Source organism: Notothenia rossii, assembly GCF_949606895.1.
Source record: "Notothenia rossii genome assembly, chromosome: 8".
NCBI classification, from domain to species: domain Eukaryota; kingdom Metazoa; phylum Chordata; class Actinopteri; order Perciformes; family Nototheniidae; genus Notothenia; species Notothenia rossii.
In genome coordinates, this window is record NC_136906.1 from 66,537,958 (window position 1) to 66,556,106 (window position 18,149).

The 18,149-nt window shown below is 39.0% G+C and overlaps 1 protein-coding gene across 1 annotated transcript; it reads left to right on the forward strand.

Annotated features, from left to right (window-relative positions):
* The first annotated feature begins 305 nt into the window (after positions 1-305).
* On the forward strand, positions 306-17,673 carry LOC307014697 (voltage-gated delayed rectifier potassium channel KCNH5-like). The gene is made up of 13 exons (XM_079642790.1): positions 306-429; positions 1,845-1,982; positions 3,265-3,388; positions 3,989-4,095; positions 4,212-4,340; positions 5,412-5,527; positions 5,816-6,208; positions 6,311-6,397; positions 6,903-7,335; positions 11,218-11,417; positions 12,340-12,592; positions 12,854-13,050; positions 15,139-17,673. The coding sequence occupies exons 2-13, from the start codon at positions 1,910-1,912 to the stop codon at positions 16,309-16,311; spliced, it is 3,285 nt and encodes a 1,094-aa protein (XP_079498916.1). The 5' UTR covers positions 306-429; positions 1,845-1,909; the 3' UTR covers positions 16,312-17,673.
* Positions 17,674-18,149: the final 476 nt, after the last annotated feature.

The following is an 18,149-nucleotide window of genomic DNA, read 5'->3' on the forward strand; positions in this document are numbered from 1 at the left end:
CCCCTGCTGGAGTTGCGATAAATTACACATAAATAAAAAAAGATTGCCTCAAAAGTACTTGTGCTGGATGACCAGTGGTAGACAGTGGGGGGAGAGGTACTCAGATCAAATTCAAAGGAGTTTTATAGGCATGACCATGAAAAATATAGCATTGCCAAAGCATGTAGTACAAGGTGTTAACAAAATAAAAGAACACTAAGCAACATACATTAGCTGTGTCCCAATTCAGCGGCCGCATCCTCCTGAGGATGCATTCGGAGACCGCATACGTCACTTCAGCCAGACGAAGGCTGTCCCAATTAAAAAAAAAAGACAAGACTCCTCCGAATGCGGCCCACAAATGCAGCCTTCTTTCCCCAGTGTAACGAACGATACATGTGGCAAACAGCAAAAACCTTAACTCACTCACTGTTCCTGAGGTTGTGGCAGGTAAACACATATTCTGCTGCTATAGTGAGCTCTCCTAACAGGATTGTGGTCAAATTCAGAATCTTTGTTATTACATTTGGGGAAATATTTTTGTTCGGATTGGTTTGAGTTGTGTTCATTCTGTCAGAAAGTGCAGCTCTGTTTCTACTTTGTCTGATCTTGTAAAAGTAGAAGAAACAGAGTGACGGCATACTCTGTTACAAGTAAAAGTCCAGCAATCAAAATGTTACTCAAGTAAAAGTACTAAAGTACAAGCATCAAAATGTACTTAAAGTACCAAAAGTAAAATGATTCATTATTCAAATTTGCCCATTTTAGAATAATATATTTAATATGTTTGTATTATAATTATTGATGCATTATAGTGTTTATCGAAGCTGGCAAAGGAGCAGCTAGTTTTAATGACTGTGTATACTGCAGGGTAGCTTTTGAATTGTACTGCAGGTGTAACTAAAGTCTTATTTAAGTGTTGATTATATTTCACATCATTATATTAATCCAAATCGGCAAAGTAATTAGGTACTAAATAAATGTAGTTGGCTAAAAGTACACGATTTAGCTCCGAATTTAAGTGTGTAGAAGTACAAAGTAGCAACAAAGTAGAAGTCTCTCTAAATGGTATTAAAGTACATTCTTGAGTAAATGTACGTTACTTTTACACCACTGGTGGTAAAATAAGTATTCAGAATATTTACTTAAAATACTAGTAATAAACTGAAAATATTATATTGCAAGTAAAAGTCCTTAATTTTAACTTGAGTTAAATGATGAATGTATAATCACTAAAATGTAAAATCAAAGAGAATACATATCAATACATTCCAAATAATTTACCATTTTAAACAAAAACATAATTTTCTTAATTTCTACAACATTGTAATAGAAATCTCAGGTTCGTGTATGTATGATCAACGTTATATGTCAACAAAGGTACTTTAAATTCAGTCTAATTAATGTGTAGGCTACGAGTCTGAAAATCCAGAGACCACAATAACACACGAAAGCAGCGACATTCCCTTTCAAAATAAAAGCATCGAATTTAATGTTCTTTATTTTTATTTTATATAAGCTGATGTGAATTTTACCCATGAAATGTACAAGATGTATATTAAAGATGATTGTTATTTAGTGGGTAAGGATCTATTTATCTTATCTGTTGCATGTTTTGGACTAAGCTCATGTCACTTACGCCTCAAGTAAATTCCAACGTGGCTGGATTTCAAATATAAATATAACAGTTTAACGATATTAGATCAAATGTACCACATGTTCCACATCTCATAATCTTCAATTTGTGTTGAGTAAAACTGAAACAATGTCACGTTCAGAAAAAGGTTTTTATTTTTAAAACTTCAGCCCGGAAGTTCCTATTAAAAATCTGGTAGTTTAACTGTGGTGGTGCACGCTCCGGCCAGGCAGTGATCTGAGAGGGTATTTGCACGACCACCGAGCAGTTCTGAGTGTGTCCGGAAAACTCACAATGCATGGGGGCAAGAGAGGACTGGTGGCCCCGCAGAACACTTTTCTGGAAAATATTGTCCGGCGCTCCAGCGGTGAGTTTTACTTAAAGAAAAAACAATAATTAATTGATGTTAATCCGGCATGTCAGTGAAGGTAGCGCACAAGGCTGCACTGGATGTAAGACCTCTCATGTTGTTTCTATGTTATTTAACGAGAAGCAGCTCCACTTTGTTGGTGATTTCACATGTTTTTCTTTATTAAACTTTACATTAAATATATGTACTGATGAATTGCTTAACAAACTCAAATAGTGTAGTGTAATTCACATAATAGAGTATTCTTGTCACCCTAAATACATATATTGTTTCACTTGTTTATACATAGAAACAGGTTTAATGATCTGTCCAAGTACATTTAATTTTTGTTCTGCTTAAGATTTAATGCTCTTTTTAATATGTCCTTTATTTCTGATGAGCTATTGTAGATTCAGAACTATAGGAAAACACGTTTTAGTCGAAACAAAAATGTGGTGTGGGTACTTTTATGTATGTGCATTATACAATAAATAAATAAATAAATCACAATAACAATTCAGCAGAAGATGTTGCAGAGGTGCTGATCAGTCAGACCATTTTTGTTATATTTTACATGAAACCCTAAAGTGATCATAATTGTATTCATTAATATTTGTTATTATGTATTATACAGAAAGGTAGTACTGTTATTAAAAATGCATTCATTTATATGAAAGTGAGCCTAAGTGTGAGATGGATGGTTTTCATTACAGAAGAAGTACACAGTGTAAGACAAACTGTAGTATAAACTGTGTAAAGGCGGAAAATGAACCATGTATTAATAATTTATACAAATTCAGTCGGGAACAATAACCTAAAGTTTAGAAATTATTGTCTCTCTCCTGCAAACGGTCGCAGAGTGGACTCATTGATTACAGCATAAACTAATCCGACACACAAACGTTAAGTTCAAGATAAACAAGCCGAAGCTTCGAGTGTGACAGCTTTAATGCGGACTGTAAATAGCAGAAAACGTCCTCAGTCTTTTCTCTCGAGACAGCAGCTCTGTCCAAACGGCTGTAAAGCTGGATAAGTTTGCAGCTCCTCATCAATATTTAATAACATTAGGACTGGAACATAAACATTTTATCAACAATTATTTCTACCCAGTGACTCGTCTGAATACCAATGTTTGCTGATTCTTTCTATATTAATGATCGTGTGTCTATTATGCATTATATGGTTATTAAAATGATGTGGAAGAGTTTGCTTTAGGGTGATTTGAATAATTGCAATCATTGGAAGTACAGATTTGCAGTTCCGTTCCTCACTGCTGTATTGTTGCTGTATTTTGGTGCAGAAACCAGTTTCCTGTTGGGAAATGCACAGGTCTTGGAGTGGCCGGTCGTTTACAGCAACGATGGATTCTGCAAGCTATCTGGATACCACCGAGCTGAAGTCATGCACAGGAGCAGCTCGTGCAAGTAAGATATGAGTCTCTGTCTAACATACATGAGTGAATATAGCAAAGATTGGAGGGTGCAAATCTTTTTACTTTTGAAATTTGGATCACAGCTCCAGCTCCTCCTGATGAGCAAGGATTTATCATTTGTAGTTATCTGACAGGGACTGTACTCATTGATCAACAGAAGAACGAAGAACAACTGTAAATGAGCCAAATTTAGGCCCAAAGGCTTATTTTCATCTGGTGTCCCTTGTTAGATGTTAAAAAGTAAAAAGGCACCCTGAAATCTCTGATCTTTATATGCATACGAAATATATCTTTAAAAGTCCAACTAATTATGGAAGTGGTAAAATTGGACTGAGGACCAGGAATAAAAATACAACACTCTGTTGTCATCACAAGGAAATGTGAACACTGATTTGCAACATTATATTGCAACTGATATTGCAAGTCGCTTTGGATAAAAGTGTCAGCTAAACGTAATGTAATGTAATAATGCAACAGCAGAAAAAGTATTCAATCCACTTCAGTATCTTCTCTCTTTGACCTTCTGCCTTCTCTTCTTTCTTTTAACATGCTCCATTTTGCTTCTTGGTTTTCTCTCTCCCTTATTTTGCAGTTTCATGTATGGTGACCTGACTGATAAGAACACAATAGACAAAATCAGACAGACCTTTGATAACTACGAGTCCCAGTTCTATGAGGTGCTGCTCTATACAAAGAATAGTGAGTACATTTATTGAATTCTATGTGTTTTACCAAATCGGTTATTTGTATAATAAAAATGTGTTTATGTAGAATTTTTGATTTCGCACTGCTTAAATGTAATCTGTTTTCCATAGGACTGCCAATATGGCTCTACATGCAGGTAGCTCCAATCAGAAATGAGAACGACAAGGTGGTGCTCTTCCTCTGCACCTTCAGAGACATTACACTTTTTAAACAGCCGATAGAAGAAGAGTCAACTAAAGGTGAGACGTCTTTATGAGCCAAATGGTTTAAACTTGCTATCATTGTTTCAGCGTTGTCACTGTTGGAGTTACATTTTGGTTTCTTATTCCACGCACTAAAGGCTGAGAACGCACATTTACTTCACATTCATATCAAATTATTGTCAAATGTCTCATAATGGTCCAGGCAGTGTAAGCAAAGCTAAATGTATCCTCACACACCATGGAGGGTGCAGCGCAGCCGAAAGTCTCGAGCACACATGAGTGACTTAACAGACGTTTGTTTCCTGGTATGTAACATACAACTGTCCAGGTGTTGTGTGTGCGGGTCAGTGAACACTGGTCTCTGAGGGTGCCATGTCCCAGGGGATCATGTGTGCCACTAAGACTTTCACATACGTCAAGCAGAAACAAAGGACACTTGGGCCACCATTACCATCCACAGAGATGATACATATTGATCATAAATGGAGGGGATAAAAGACAAATCATTGCCTTTTCACACAAAAATTGCAAGCTGGCAACATTTAATAGGCTTTAAAGGGAAGGTTCAATCATAATGTCCTCTTCTTTGCCATGCTGAATCATGTAATGTTGTAAATGAAAGATGGACACAGTTTTAAAATGTATTTGGGTGATGTACTAAATAGTACAGTATTTTCAAATTATTCACAAATTAATTTTATAGCATTTTTGGTTTTAGTATTTCTTCCTTTCTGCTTAGAAATGCAGTTAGAAGTCTGTCATGATGAGGCATTCATGCACTATATGGATTGAAAAAATGACTCTCTTTCAAAACTGAGGGTATCTTGTAATCCTACCTCGCATACTTGTCGATACTGGTGGGAAAAAAACATTTTCCAAGCAGTGGAAAACACTTAATTTATTATTAAATTAGAAATGTAGTTTTTTTTCTTCTAGAAGAACATTATAATTAAATTGTTATTGCCAATGTTGAAAGATGACTATTCTGTATTGTTCACTGCTTTGACATCATTGTTATTTGTCGTAAAAACGTAATTTGAGGCATCTTTTTATGAATATTTGTGCTGCGTTCCTGCATTTTTTTTATTGTTTGTTTTCTCTGTGCAGGATGGACAAAGTTTGCCAGACTGACACGGGCTCTGACAAACAATCGCAACGTGGTGCAGCAGTTAGCTCCACTGAACAGCACCGAGGTCTGCCACAAGCCGTCCAGACTGGCCGAGGTGAGCAGCGTCCAGGGGTTAGAGAAGAATTTGGTTTCCATTGGCAATAAAAATACCTCAAGCTAAATAAAGAAAGTGCCTTAAAATTAGAACATGTAGAGTCTGTAAACAAATATTGTTCCAATAAATACATTAAAATGCTTCCCAATTAAAAGAAAATTGTGAAAAATCCACCCTAAAACTGCAATGGACACTCTCCAAGATTTTGCACACATAAAAAGATTTCTGACAGGATTACTGTTCCTTGATTCTAAACTATTTATGTTAAATATTCCCTCTCAATGAAAGGCTCTCCAGCTGGGATCAGACATCCTCCCTCAGTACAAGCAGGAAGCCCCGAAGACCCCCCCACACATCATCCTCCACTACTGCACCTTCAAGACGACCTGGGACTGGGTCATCCTCATCCTCACCTTCTACACCGCCATCATGGTGCCGTATAACGTCTCTTTTAAGACAAAGCAAAGCAATTTGGCCTCGCTGGTGCTGGACAGCGTCGTGGACGTCGTCTTCCTTATTGACATCGTGCTGAACTTCCACACCACCTTCGTGGGTCCTGCTGGGGAGGTGGTTTCAGACGCCAGGCTCATACGCATGAATTACCTGAAGACGTGGTTCGTCATCGACCTGCTGTCCTGTCTGCCCTACGACATCATCAACGGCTTTGAACATGTAGATGAGGTGATTGAGCTTTTATTAATTGACTGCTAAAATGGCCCGTGTGTTGGTACCTGTCATTGCGTATGAATATCAACACATTTCTGATTGACTGTTCTTTTGTAGGATATCATCGCCTCTGCCACTCAAACAAGTCATCTTCGGGAGTCTTTCCACAGGAATACCACACGAACAGAAGATTCGTTTCTGCCAGTAAGGACATTTTTTAAAGCTGCTTTGAGCAATTGCTTTGTATATTTACAAGGGATGTAATGACAGCATGACAAATAATCAAGTTATACTGTAGGGACAAACCCATAAAGAAATATCACTTTCCCACCGCAGACAGCAGACAGACAGAGTTGGTGAGTGTAATGGAGTAGATTGGTGGTATACTGAAGAGTGGGAAAATAGCTTTGCAAACCAAGATAATATAACAGTCAGTTGATATCAAAAAAAGAAAAGAAAAACCTTCTTTGCAAAAGTACAAAGGAATGCAGTTGGGCTCCCACTGGTGGTTATTTTCATTATCAATTAATCTGTTGATTATGTTTTGAAGAAATAATGCAATTAAGGGTCAAAGATTTAATTTGTTTGTTGAGCTCGGGCCAAAAATCCCATAGATATTCAGTTTATGATCATAAAAGACTACAAAGCCAAGAAAATATATATAAACATTTGGGAAGATTTTGACCCACCTCGCTCCCGCTTCTCACAGCAAGGTCTCAGCAGCCTGTTCAGCTCCCTGAAGGTGATCCGCCTGCTCCGGTTGGGCCGGGTGGCTCGGAAGTTGGACCACTACCTGGAGTACGGAGCAGCTGTCCTGCTTCTGCTGGTGTGCGTCTTCGGTCTGGTGGCCCACTGGTTGGCCTGCATCTGGTACAGCATCGGGGACTATGAGGTCATCGATGAGACCACCAACACCATAAAGACGGACAGCTGGCTCTACCAGTTGGCCCTGAGCATCGGGACTCCTTACCGATACAACGCCAGCGGGACAGGACAGTGGGAGGGGGGTCCCAACAAGGACACGCTGTACATTTCTTCCCTCTACTTCACCATGACGAGTCTCACCACCATCGGATTTGGGAACATCGCTCCGGCCACAGATGGAGAGAAGATTTTCTCCGTGGCGATGATGATGGTGGGCTGTAAGTAAAATCACTTTCCAACACCGTTTAATATTCATCAAAAACATTTCATAAAATCTTCTTGGCTAAACGGTTATCATTCAGTAGAGATCTGTAACATTTAGTCGAAGAATCAATCAGTTGACATTTTTACTGAAATTAATTTGTTAATCTAGAAAATAACAGGTGGATTAATTGTTAGTAAAAAAATGTTTAGTTGCAGCCATAAATTTAATATTACACAACAAATAATGTCATAGCTCTACATTTTCTTGGTATGAGCACTGGTTAATGGAGCAGTAAATGGAGTCACACATCCGTCTAATGCAGATACACACAAGCTCTTTGTATAACATGAGCTCACACACACACACACACACACACACACACACACACACACACACACACACACACACACACACACACAGCCCCCGATTAACACAAGGCCTCCAATCCTCGCTTGCTCTTGCAAGCCTGGTACCAAAAGCACAAACCCTACATGTATCAATTGCCAGTGGACTGTTTGTCAAGAGAAATTAAAGTGAAGCTTCTCAGAACAGCTTAAATCAAAGTGACCGCTGTTTTTCTTCTTCAATGGACATACAGTCCAACCTTGTCTAAATCAATCCAAGCAGAGGACGAAAGAGCAGCAGCTCTGCCGTTGTTTCTGTAGCATTCAGTGTGAAGTCAGTGTGGGCTGAAGCATTTGGAATAAAAAAAAAAGAAAAGAAAATACTCCATCACAGTTATGATTGTAAATTCTCTCATCACAGGAAAAGTTTACCTCAGTGACAGACACACACATACACCAGTAGGCACGTCATTATTTCAGCCGCTATGGTAGCCTATTGCTAAAGGCAGTAAGATGATGTGCAATGAAACTGTAGCTCCTAAAATGTGACAAATATCAACTGAATCAAAAAATAACTCGATACAACCACAAAACTAATACACAGTTTTATCTTTTTTAAATGTAAACCTTCCCTTAACAAAGCCTTACAGAGCTAATTGTAGCTATTGCTAGCACAGCTAGCTACAACAAAGTGTTTAGTGTAACGCTGAAAGCAGTCTAAATAGAGATTATCTGACACTTGTTGTCATGCTTTATGTCTGCTGTTACAGACGGGAAGTAATATGCAATCAGCTGTACAGCGTTAGCCTCTTCTCAATCCCCCCATCACTCTTCCGCAGACGATATACATCCTTTGATGCTGTTTTCATTCATGCGTTCATCCATTCATAATATGCCAGTACAACCTTGCAGAAGCAGAAACAATCTGGATGCATTCACTTGCATGCTAGTCACGTTAATTTATCCACAGCCCAGCTGCTAGTTAAGCAACATATGGTGTTTAAGTGCAAACACAGACAGATACAAATAAACTCAAGCTTAAAATTATCAACACAGAGCGGGTTCTGACTGATGAATATGTGGTATAGCAGAAATCAACATTATTTGTTAATATCCATTATTAAAATGAATATTTGAATAATGGAAAGATTCAAATGATATCAAATCATTTGATCAGAATCAACAAAAGGCAACACAAAACGTGAACATCTTCACTCTCCACAGTATTCAGTAGTTTACAGTCTCTCTTCACTCCTCTCGTGTAATCCACATATAGCTGCAGAGTCGCTGTTGCTCTCTAGGGAGAGTTTAAGACTCGCCTTTGTCGATAATAAAAAGTGACATGTTCAGCGCACATCACAGCCTGCTCTATGGGGCTTTGTCTGAAGGTTGGTCATCACAAAGCATCGTCTTCGTGTGAATTCACTCATATTGAAATCATCTTGGCATTTTTTCTGCTTTAAATAGTTTGTTTGAACTCAAGGAGTGAATGCTTTTTTTACGAAGTCACAGATGCTTAATGAAACATATAGGGACACAACTATTTTCATGCATTAAAACAATGTAAACTGTGACAGTAAAGCAAAGAAAACCATTATATCTGGAGGACTTTCATTTTAAAGCTAATACAATACAACATACAATATACGTTTTTCACTTGAATTATGTTATGGTTTTGAGATGTAGTGTTTTCGCAGTTGGATCATGTCCTGTATTGTGGAAGTCATGCAGTGCTTGTTCTATCTAAAACAATAAGACAAACCATCCTCATTTAAATCCCTTTGAGCCTCCTCATAAAAATAGAAATCTATTTTTATGCACGTGTCTGTATTATTTTCATCACCCAATGCAGTTACAGTAATACTCCACTTTCAGTGTCACTGCCTCCACTGTCAGCCTTTACTTACAGTTCCTCCGTTACGACACGCCTTTACTCTAACCTTTGGCCCACTCCTCTAAAACAGCATGTAAAGTGATGCAATAAACACAATGAGGCAAACACAGTGTGACAGCCACGCTTCTAGGTCTCTACATCCAAAACTAAACACCCATTATTCTGGTGTTGTCCCGAAACACGAAGATCACACAGTTAGTTACGCTTTTGTGTCGGGTTCAATTACGGCCGATAAATCTCCTGCTACAGATACAGTAATTATGTGAGAGGTAGAGAAGAAAGGGAGAGTTTGCCTACAGGCTCGAGTGTTGTAAAAGGACAATGAGCCATCACGTTAGATATGTATCCTAACCTCTGTGATCCTGCTGTGGCGACTGGAGACGACTCTTTCCTCTTCAGTGGGTAAAAGCTCACGATAAGAGATACTGACTGACTCTTTGAGGTCACTGCAGCGCGGAACTTACAGAGGAAATGTGCATTAGGAAATACATTATAACGCTCAATCCACTGCTAAATGATACCCTTAAAAAATCCTATATGCAATTTAAAATGACATAATATTTGTTTTCTATTTTGAAAGGCTCATTAAACACATCATATTTGAACAAGTTGTACTTTTTGTGATCATTATTTCATATAAGGCTTCACAAGGTTTAATGTAAATTGATTTACCCTTAACAAATGATGCATTTAAGGTTATGCAAGTCTGAGGAGAAAAAGGAGTAGATAATGGTTCATCTTAACTTTATAACCAAAAACACACAAAACTGTTAAGGAGAAAACAAAAATAATATGGTATTTTATTATGAATATACCTTTTTAAAGGTACAAAATGTTTAGTTAACTTAATTAACTTAAAGGTGACCTATCATGCAAAATGCATTTTTGTGCGTCTTTTATACATGAATATGTGTCCCCGGTGTTCCAGGGAACTCACCAAGTGTCAGAAAAGACAACCCTCTCTATTTTCCTCCATACCCAAATCTCTTAAAAAGGGGCTGCAACGGATCTGATACAGACTGATCCAGATTTGAACACTTCTGTGATGTCACAGAAGTGGCGCTAAGGCTATTGGGACAGCCACGGACATTGCCGTTTGAAAGCGCTGGAGACGCTGTAGTACATATGCCAGGCCTGTAGATGGTGCTGTTCTCACAGAATCAGCCCATGCAAAGACAGTGTTAAATTGAGCGAAATGAGGAATGGCTAAAATGCATGATCTGTTTGGTATTTTGAAAAATAAAAAGTATAAATATGCCTTTATATAGGTATGGTCCTACACTATATTATTCAAATATAGCATGATAGGTCCACTTGAATTTGCACCACAATTGATAATTAGTGATCCTTTTGAGATAAGTTATCTCTTTAAAACATTCAAACAATCCATTACACATTTGTATATATGTAATTAATCCATTAATTTACACAACTCCAGATCTTAGGTTTAACTACGTGAATATTTTGTAATAAAAATCCTATTATTGTACATTTTCTTTAAATTGTTAATGTTTCAGCCTTAATATAAACCAACTTTCTAATGATCCCACATGGTTTCCTGGAGTAAAGCATATCCTCCCGTCTCATGTTGCTGAATAAATCAGCCCCACATGTCAGTGTGTTTGTTACGCTGCTTTTTTCCCCCCTTCTGTTTCAGCGCTGCTATATGCGACTATCTTTGGAAACGTCACCACCATCTTCCAGCAGATGTACACCAACACAAACCGATATCACGAGATGCTCAACAACGTGCGCGACTTCCTGAAGCTCTACCAGGTTCCCAAAGGGCTCAGTGAGCGGGTCATGGACTTCATCGTCTCCACCTGGGCCATGTCAAGGGGCATAGACACAGATAAGGTATCATTGATATACTACAACAAATCCCTATACTCCTAATTTACATAAGATATACAACAAATCAAATAGAATTGGTTGGAAATAGCGTATTCTGATAGATCACCATTCACTGATTGGATAGAAGTCAGTAGTGCCACTAGGGTTTTCGAGTCCAAAGTAAAACTTATGCACAGCTCTGGTACTGTAAAAATGCTATTAATTTATACAATATCATACAAAATATATGAGCAAGGTGGGCAGGTGGACAATAAAGAGCCTCAAAGGTCACAGCAGATGTGCCCTCGTTGGCTCGGGGTTCACACCTGAAGAGATGCCAGGTTATTTGTAATCAGAAAGCTTTAGTAGGTCATATTTTTGCTGAGCTACGGTAAAAATGACAGCAGATTGATAGTTTAATAATTGAAATAGTTCATTTAAAAAGGAAAATCACCCAGAAAAAGCCAAGTGTATGTTGTTATATTGATCATTTATGAGCCTTTTTTATTAAAGCCTTGTTTTTAAACATAACCTTGAGAATGAAGTCTTGGCTGAGGCCGAGAAATAGATTTATTTTTAAAACAAAAAACTGTTTTTCCCTCCAAGAGCACCAGGATTGGTCCTGACAAAAATGACTTTACTATTCAGTGTGACGTCTATCCATAAACGTCTTCTTGTTCGGTCTTCAGACTGTCGTTATGGCTCAATTAGTTTGCTCTGATATCACAGATCTAAAGATTATTTAAAGATTATAAATACTACTAAAGGTTTGCTGTGACTGCTATAAATAAGAACGTTTATTATTCATTTGTTTTATCTTAATATATTGTAACACCTCCCCAAAAGCCTGGACTTTGGAAAATGTTGACCCCAATGATAAAAATATGATGTAGAGCTAATACGGGTTGCCTTAAATACATATTCACTTTTCTGATATCTCTGTCAGGTTCTCTCAATTTGTCCCAAAGACATGCGGGCGGACATCTGCGTGCACCTCAACAGGCAGGTGTTCAACGACCACCCTGCATTCCGCCTGGCGAGCGACGGCTGCCTGCGCTCTCTGGCCGTGGAGTTTCAGACCACCCACTGTGCCCCTGGAGACCTCATCTTCCACATCGGAGAGAGCGTCGACACCCTGTGCTTCGTGGTCTCCGGTTCACTAGAGGTCATTCAAGATGATGAGGTCATCGCAATTCTAGGTAATCTTATGCACTGTGATTAGGTTGACCGGGTTACGTTTTATCTGTGCCTCTGGGTGGAGATAAAACCAGAGCAAAGGTTGTGTTAGTGCAAAGATGCGTTTTAGTCCACTCACTAGCACTGAATATAGACACCTTTATTCCTGATAAAAGTTGTTCTCTTTCTGAAACTCTCTGTACTCTAATTACATCTGTTTTATATCAATCATTCAACTCTTTTTGCCTATATTAAACCCAGTGATCATGTATGGCTTTCTCCAGGTAAAGGTGACGTGTTTGGAGACGTGTTCTGGAAAGAGACCACCCAGGCGCGGGCCTGTGCGAACGTCCGAGCTCTGACTTACTGCGATCTGCACGTCATCAGGAAAGAGCCTCTAATGAGGGTGCTGGATTTTTACACAGCGTTCGCCAACACGTTCTCCCGCAACCTCATCCTCACCTGCAATCTACGGAAACGGGTAAAGATTACACTTAATGGAAGAAATATCTGTCTTTCTTTCATTCAGGTTAGTTTTCAGTGTCAAACATAATTGGTTGTTTTAAGTCTTAAACAATAAACCGATGATATTCAATTACAAGTTTAGCTTTATTAGAGGGTGGACATTAAAGGGGCCAATTTTCAAGTTCATATTTGTATTCTGTGCCTCTACCACGACATGTTTCCATGCTTTAATGTTCAAAAAGCTCTTTTATTTTCTCATACTGCCTGTGCTGCAGCACCTCTTTTCACACTCTGTCTGAAACCAGAGCCCAGTCTGCTCTGATTGGTTAGCTGGCTGGGTCTGTTGTGATTTGTCAACCGCTCAGAGATGTCCCGCCTTTTGGCCTATCACGTACAATGTGTTGGAGCACTAGCCAATAGAAGCATGAGTGTTACATGGTGATGTACACAAAGAAGTCCCATGGAGGGGTTTCATGCAGGGAGGGGGGGGAAGGAAGTGTGTGGGAGAGAAACTCCCTCTCACGTGAACTTTGGGATTTTAGCATTTGCAGACCACTTACATGCAATCAAACCTATATAACACATAATCCTCAGGGGTCTCCTCCTGTCCAAAACAAATGGACACTGATATTGAAATTAAGACTGTGTAAAGCAGGTTCAAATTTAAAATCAGTTTTTCTCAAGTGGTTCAATCCTTAATCTGGTGTAAATATCAAGATAAGTCCAAACTATAATTAATATTTGATGGAGCTTCTCCAGGACTAAATGTAATTCAATTAAAGCATTGAGATAAATAGCTTTCCAGTATTGGTCGCAACATTCTCATATATCGCTGTAATTTGATCCTCTGGGATAAAAATCAAATACATTCTTAATGAACAATCCGTTTAAAGCCAATTTGCTATATGTGCTGTTGTGCTCTTTGTTCAGGAATAGCTCAGATGAATAGGAATTAAAGATATGTTTTTATTAAGAATATGCACTTTGATGACGGAATGAAACTTCCTCACATTTACTAAAATTACACATTTTCTGTATCTAAGGTCAAGAATAGTCCAGCTACAGCCCTACCAGGGTGTTTACAGAAACATGCAGGTTTATAATTATTTGATAATGTTTCGAGTAACATGTACTTTAACTTTACTCTCAAGTTGTTCTAGTTTGATGCAGCTCCATTTAAATAAAAGTTATTATGTAATTAAACCAAAACCAACATTGAAGGAGCTCTAAATCTAAACAATTTCAAGGCAAATTGTGGATTTTTGTGAAATATTTATGGCGTGTACTTAAAATGTATTCAATGAGAACAAAGTCATCTATTATTCATTTCCAGCAGCTTTAGAGAAGAGCTTGTTGCTGCTTAGCTTTAACACTTACTGTCTGCCCTCTTTACTTCATGTACTCGGTTAAAGTGCATGAATATACATTTACTACACATGGAATATGAGTTATGTACCTAGTGCAATATTTTGAACTTTCATCTTTCAGTTTTAATGTGTTTTAGTTTTTTGCAGTTTGTGACACTGATTTGACTAAAACAATTGATTCTTTATTGTTAAAGTGTGCTACAGCTTGTTGGTCTTGAGCATTTAGATCAAAGTATGACCAAGAAACTTGCAGTAGTGGTTTTCTTTGTGGCTTTAAACATACAAATCTAAGTCATCTATGGGTTCAGATGAACCCATAGATGACTTAATTGTTGAGGTATAATATTTTGAAATATTACTGCAGTAGCAATTGTTATTATGGCGAATTGGATTCGGTGGTAAAATCAGTTTAAGTTTTTGTATATACGGTAGTTAAGTTATTACCACAACAAATGTGTTAGAGTGCAAGTGAGATGCTAAGAATCATATCAATTTCCTTTGTTTGTCTTCAGAGATAATCCAGAGACCCTCAGGACCTAGATATCGCTCCATAAACAGTTTCCCTCATGCATTGCTGCATTCAATCCTTTAATATTTCAACAGGTCTAGATGGTAATACTTGCTCTATAGCTGCATTATATATGTTTCATCAAAGCAGAGCTATAGTTGTATTTAAAGTAGCCTCGGTGTAAGTGTCCCCCATCATTGTGCTCATGCACAGATTCTCCCTGTTGCAGGTCATCTTCAGAAAGATTGCAGACGTTAAGAGGGAGCAGGAGCGCCAGAAGAACGAGGTGACTCTCTCCATCCCCGAAGACCACCCGGTCCGCAAGCTGTTCCAGAGGTTCAGGCTGCAGAGAGACGCTCAGACCCCGGGGGAGGCCTACTTTGATCACAACTGTGTGCAGGTGGAGCCGCTGCACCACCATAACTCTGACTCAAACTTGTACACACAGTGTCAGTCTGTCCCCTCTCAGCAGCAGGAGTACAGCTCCTCGGTGCAGAATAATGCCCCCTGCACAGGAGGGGGGTCCGCAGGGAGCATGGCGGCACCTCCACAAACACTCATCCACACTGAGGCGCCGGAGCAAAGCGGCACACAGGAAGCCGGGGAGTCGATAGCGAGGCCCGGTGGAGAAAACCAGCTATGTCTGAAGGTCAACAGCCCCGCAAAGGTCACTGCTGCCGGTGGAACTGCAGGTATCAAAGGGGCTCGAGGCTGGGCAAAGTTTAAAAGTGCCGCTTCAGCCGAACCACCACCTCCTGCTGCTGCTGCTGCTGCTGCTGCTGCTGCTACTGCTGCTGCTGCTGCTGCTGCTGCTGCTGAGCCGGAAAAGACTCCACAGAAGGCCGAGGAGTGGCCGAAAGGGTCCGAGTCCTCAGAGCAGTTAGCAGTCCCCAACAAGAACTCAGAGGAAGGTGGAGAGATGGGGAACACAGAGGGGGGCAACGGGGCGGAGGGGACAGAGGAAGAGACGAGCGCCCTGCACAAAACGGACTCCTGTGACAGCGGAATCACAAAGAGCGACCTACGCATCGACCGAGCAGGAGATTCAAGAAGCTCGTTCGAAAGGAGCCCGATGGAAAAGAGCCCTCTTGAGAGGAACCTGTTCGAGCACAGCCTCGGGGTTGACCCCCTCAAACACTCTTTTGTTCAGCCCGTGTCCGAACAAGCGCTCCTTCTGGCCGTCCTGCACGAAGCCAAGCTGGAGCTGAAGGGAGACATTCAGAAACTGAGCGGCCGCCTGTCGGTGCTCGAGTCTCAGGTGAGCGAGATCCTCCGCCTGCTGTCGTTAAAAAGACGACTCTCTCTGCCACCGACCTGCTCCCCGAAGCCCAGAGTGAGACACCAGGAGCCGGCCGCCGACTCCAACCAGGGCACACCCAAAGCTGACGACGGGCCCTTTTGATTTTACTAATCATAAAACCTGGATCTGTTGAGGAACTGATGAAGCACCTGTTTGCATGTCCTGCTGGACTCTGGCTGCCATAGAAACTTGCATTAAACACTAGACTGCATGCGGAAATCCCCTTTTAACGTTACCTAAGCACTACAGAAACACAGGGGTCTTCACTTATGAGGCCCTGTGTATGTTTGAGAATGCCAAATAGAAACAATTAATGAACAAACTATTAGGAAAGTACTTATTGTTAGAATTGTTAATGAACAAACTATTAGGAAAGCTGAACATTTTAGAAGCATTGTAAACACGCAGAGATACGTACCTCATAGCTGATGAAGGCTTTTTTAAAAAGCATTTTAGCCTGATAGGAGCTGAAGTCGAGTCACATTATTTCCATTCTTTTTAATTTAAGTATTTTTGTATCATTTTTATGAGTTTCCTTATCTTTTTACAGTTTTTATTTATTTATTTAAATGTTATTTATTTATTTTATTCTAACTATTATTTGATAATGTGTTCTAGAAAGCAGGAACTTTCACGTATGTTTAATAAATATCTCCCTCTTTTTAGTTATTAGTTGTCAGGTAATAATATGTGCCTTACAATAATAAAGCCTCGTTCAGGGTTGTTTTGGTGAGACAAAATCAACTCTATGGTATATTTTGGAGCATATGTTTTATAATGGAAATGTTAACCTTGTTCGTGTTTTGACCTGTTACTGCACTATGCATTCATTTTAATGAACTTTTTCCAAACTCTTTAAATGGTTTTAGCTTCATTCCCATGCATGTGAAATAGGAGTAGAGTGCAATAATGGCGGTTTATTTATATATTTGTATTGCCAATTAGAATTATCTCAGTTTACTTGTGAAATATTTATTTTCCTTAAACAATGATGCAATTGCAGCGACCTCATTGTATATTCCTTCATGTAACTATGCCTCTGGCTCAGGTATTTTGCTCTTATGTTGAATTTAATTATTTATTTCACTATGAACAGTTTCATTTTTGCCTACTGTATGATTAAATAGTAATGGAAATCGCACTTTTAGACTGTAGAAGATTTGGGATAAGTGATGGGTTACTTCACGCTGCTATGCAACTCTAAATAAACCAGCACTGCACTTAGCGATGCAAACGTTCACATTTGTTTACTGTGCTTAGATAATAGGAGGATGAACATGGACAAGCAGTATGGTTACAGTTTTAGTTGAAGATGTTTTCTAATTTTTTGTGCGACTGCTTGAGTATGAACTGTGAGGATGTAAGCATGTGGCTGTTATTTGATTCTATTTTATATTACATCTATAAATGACGTTGCATGCACCCAACGAACCTGTCAACAGTGAAATGAATAATGAAAACTAATGCCTGCTCACCATCTGTTGTTTAGTGTCCTCTGTTACGCAACAAAGTCAGTCTTTATGTGAATCAAAAGCATTGAAAACATGCAGACCTTTTTTAAATCTTCAACATGTATCTTTTCAAGTCAAAGTTGTCAGTTTAATACTTTGTTTAAAGGATTTCTATCTAACATTAGAGGCAGAAAAGAAACAGGGTTTCCTCATCATTGGTGATAAGGAGGATTTCTATATGCCAGTTCTTGTTTGAAAACAATGAGTGGCACTCAGAGGTGGGAGAAGTAAACAGATCTTGTACTTGAGTAAAAGTAGAAGTAGAATATATAAATACTCTTTTACAAGTAAAAGTCCTGCATTCAAAAGGTTACTCAAGTAAAATTACTAAAGTATTGGCATCAAAATATTTAAAAGTACCAAAAGTACTCATTATGCAAATGTGTCCATTTCAGAGTAATATATAATATGTTTTGATTATAATTGTTG

Coding starts and splice junctions, on each gene's coding strand:
- LOC307014697 (XM_079642790.1), top strand. CDS start 1,910: ATGCATGGGGGCAAGAGAGGACTGGTGGCCCCGCAGAACACTTTTCTG. Junction 3,389..3,988: donor CACAGGAGCAGCTCGTGCAA/GTAAGATATGAG, acceptor CTTATTTTGCAG/TTTCATGTATGGTGACCTGA. Junction 5,528..5,815: donor AGCCGTCCAGACTGGCCGAG/GTGAGCAGCGTC, acceptor TCTCAATGAAAG/GCTCTCCAGCTGGGATCAGA.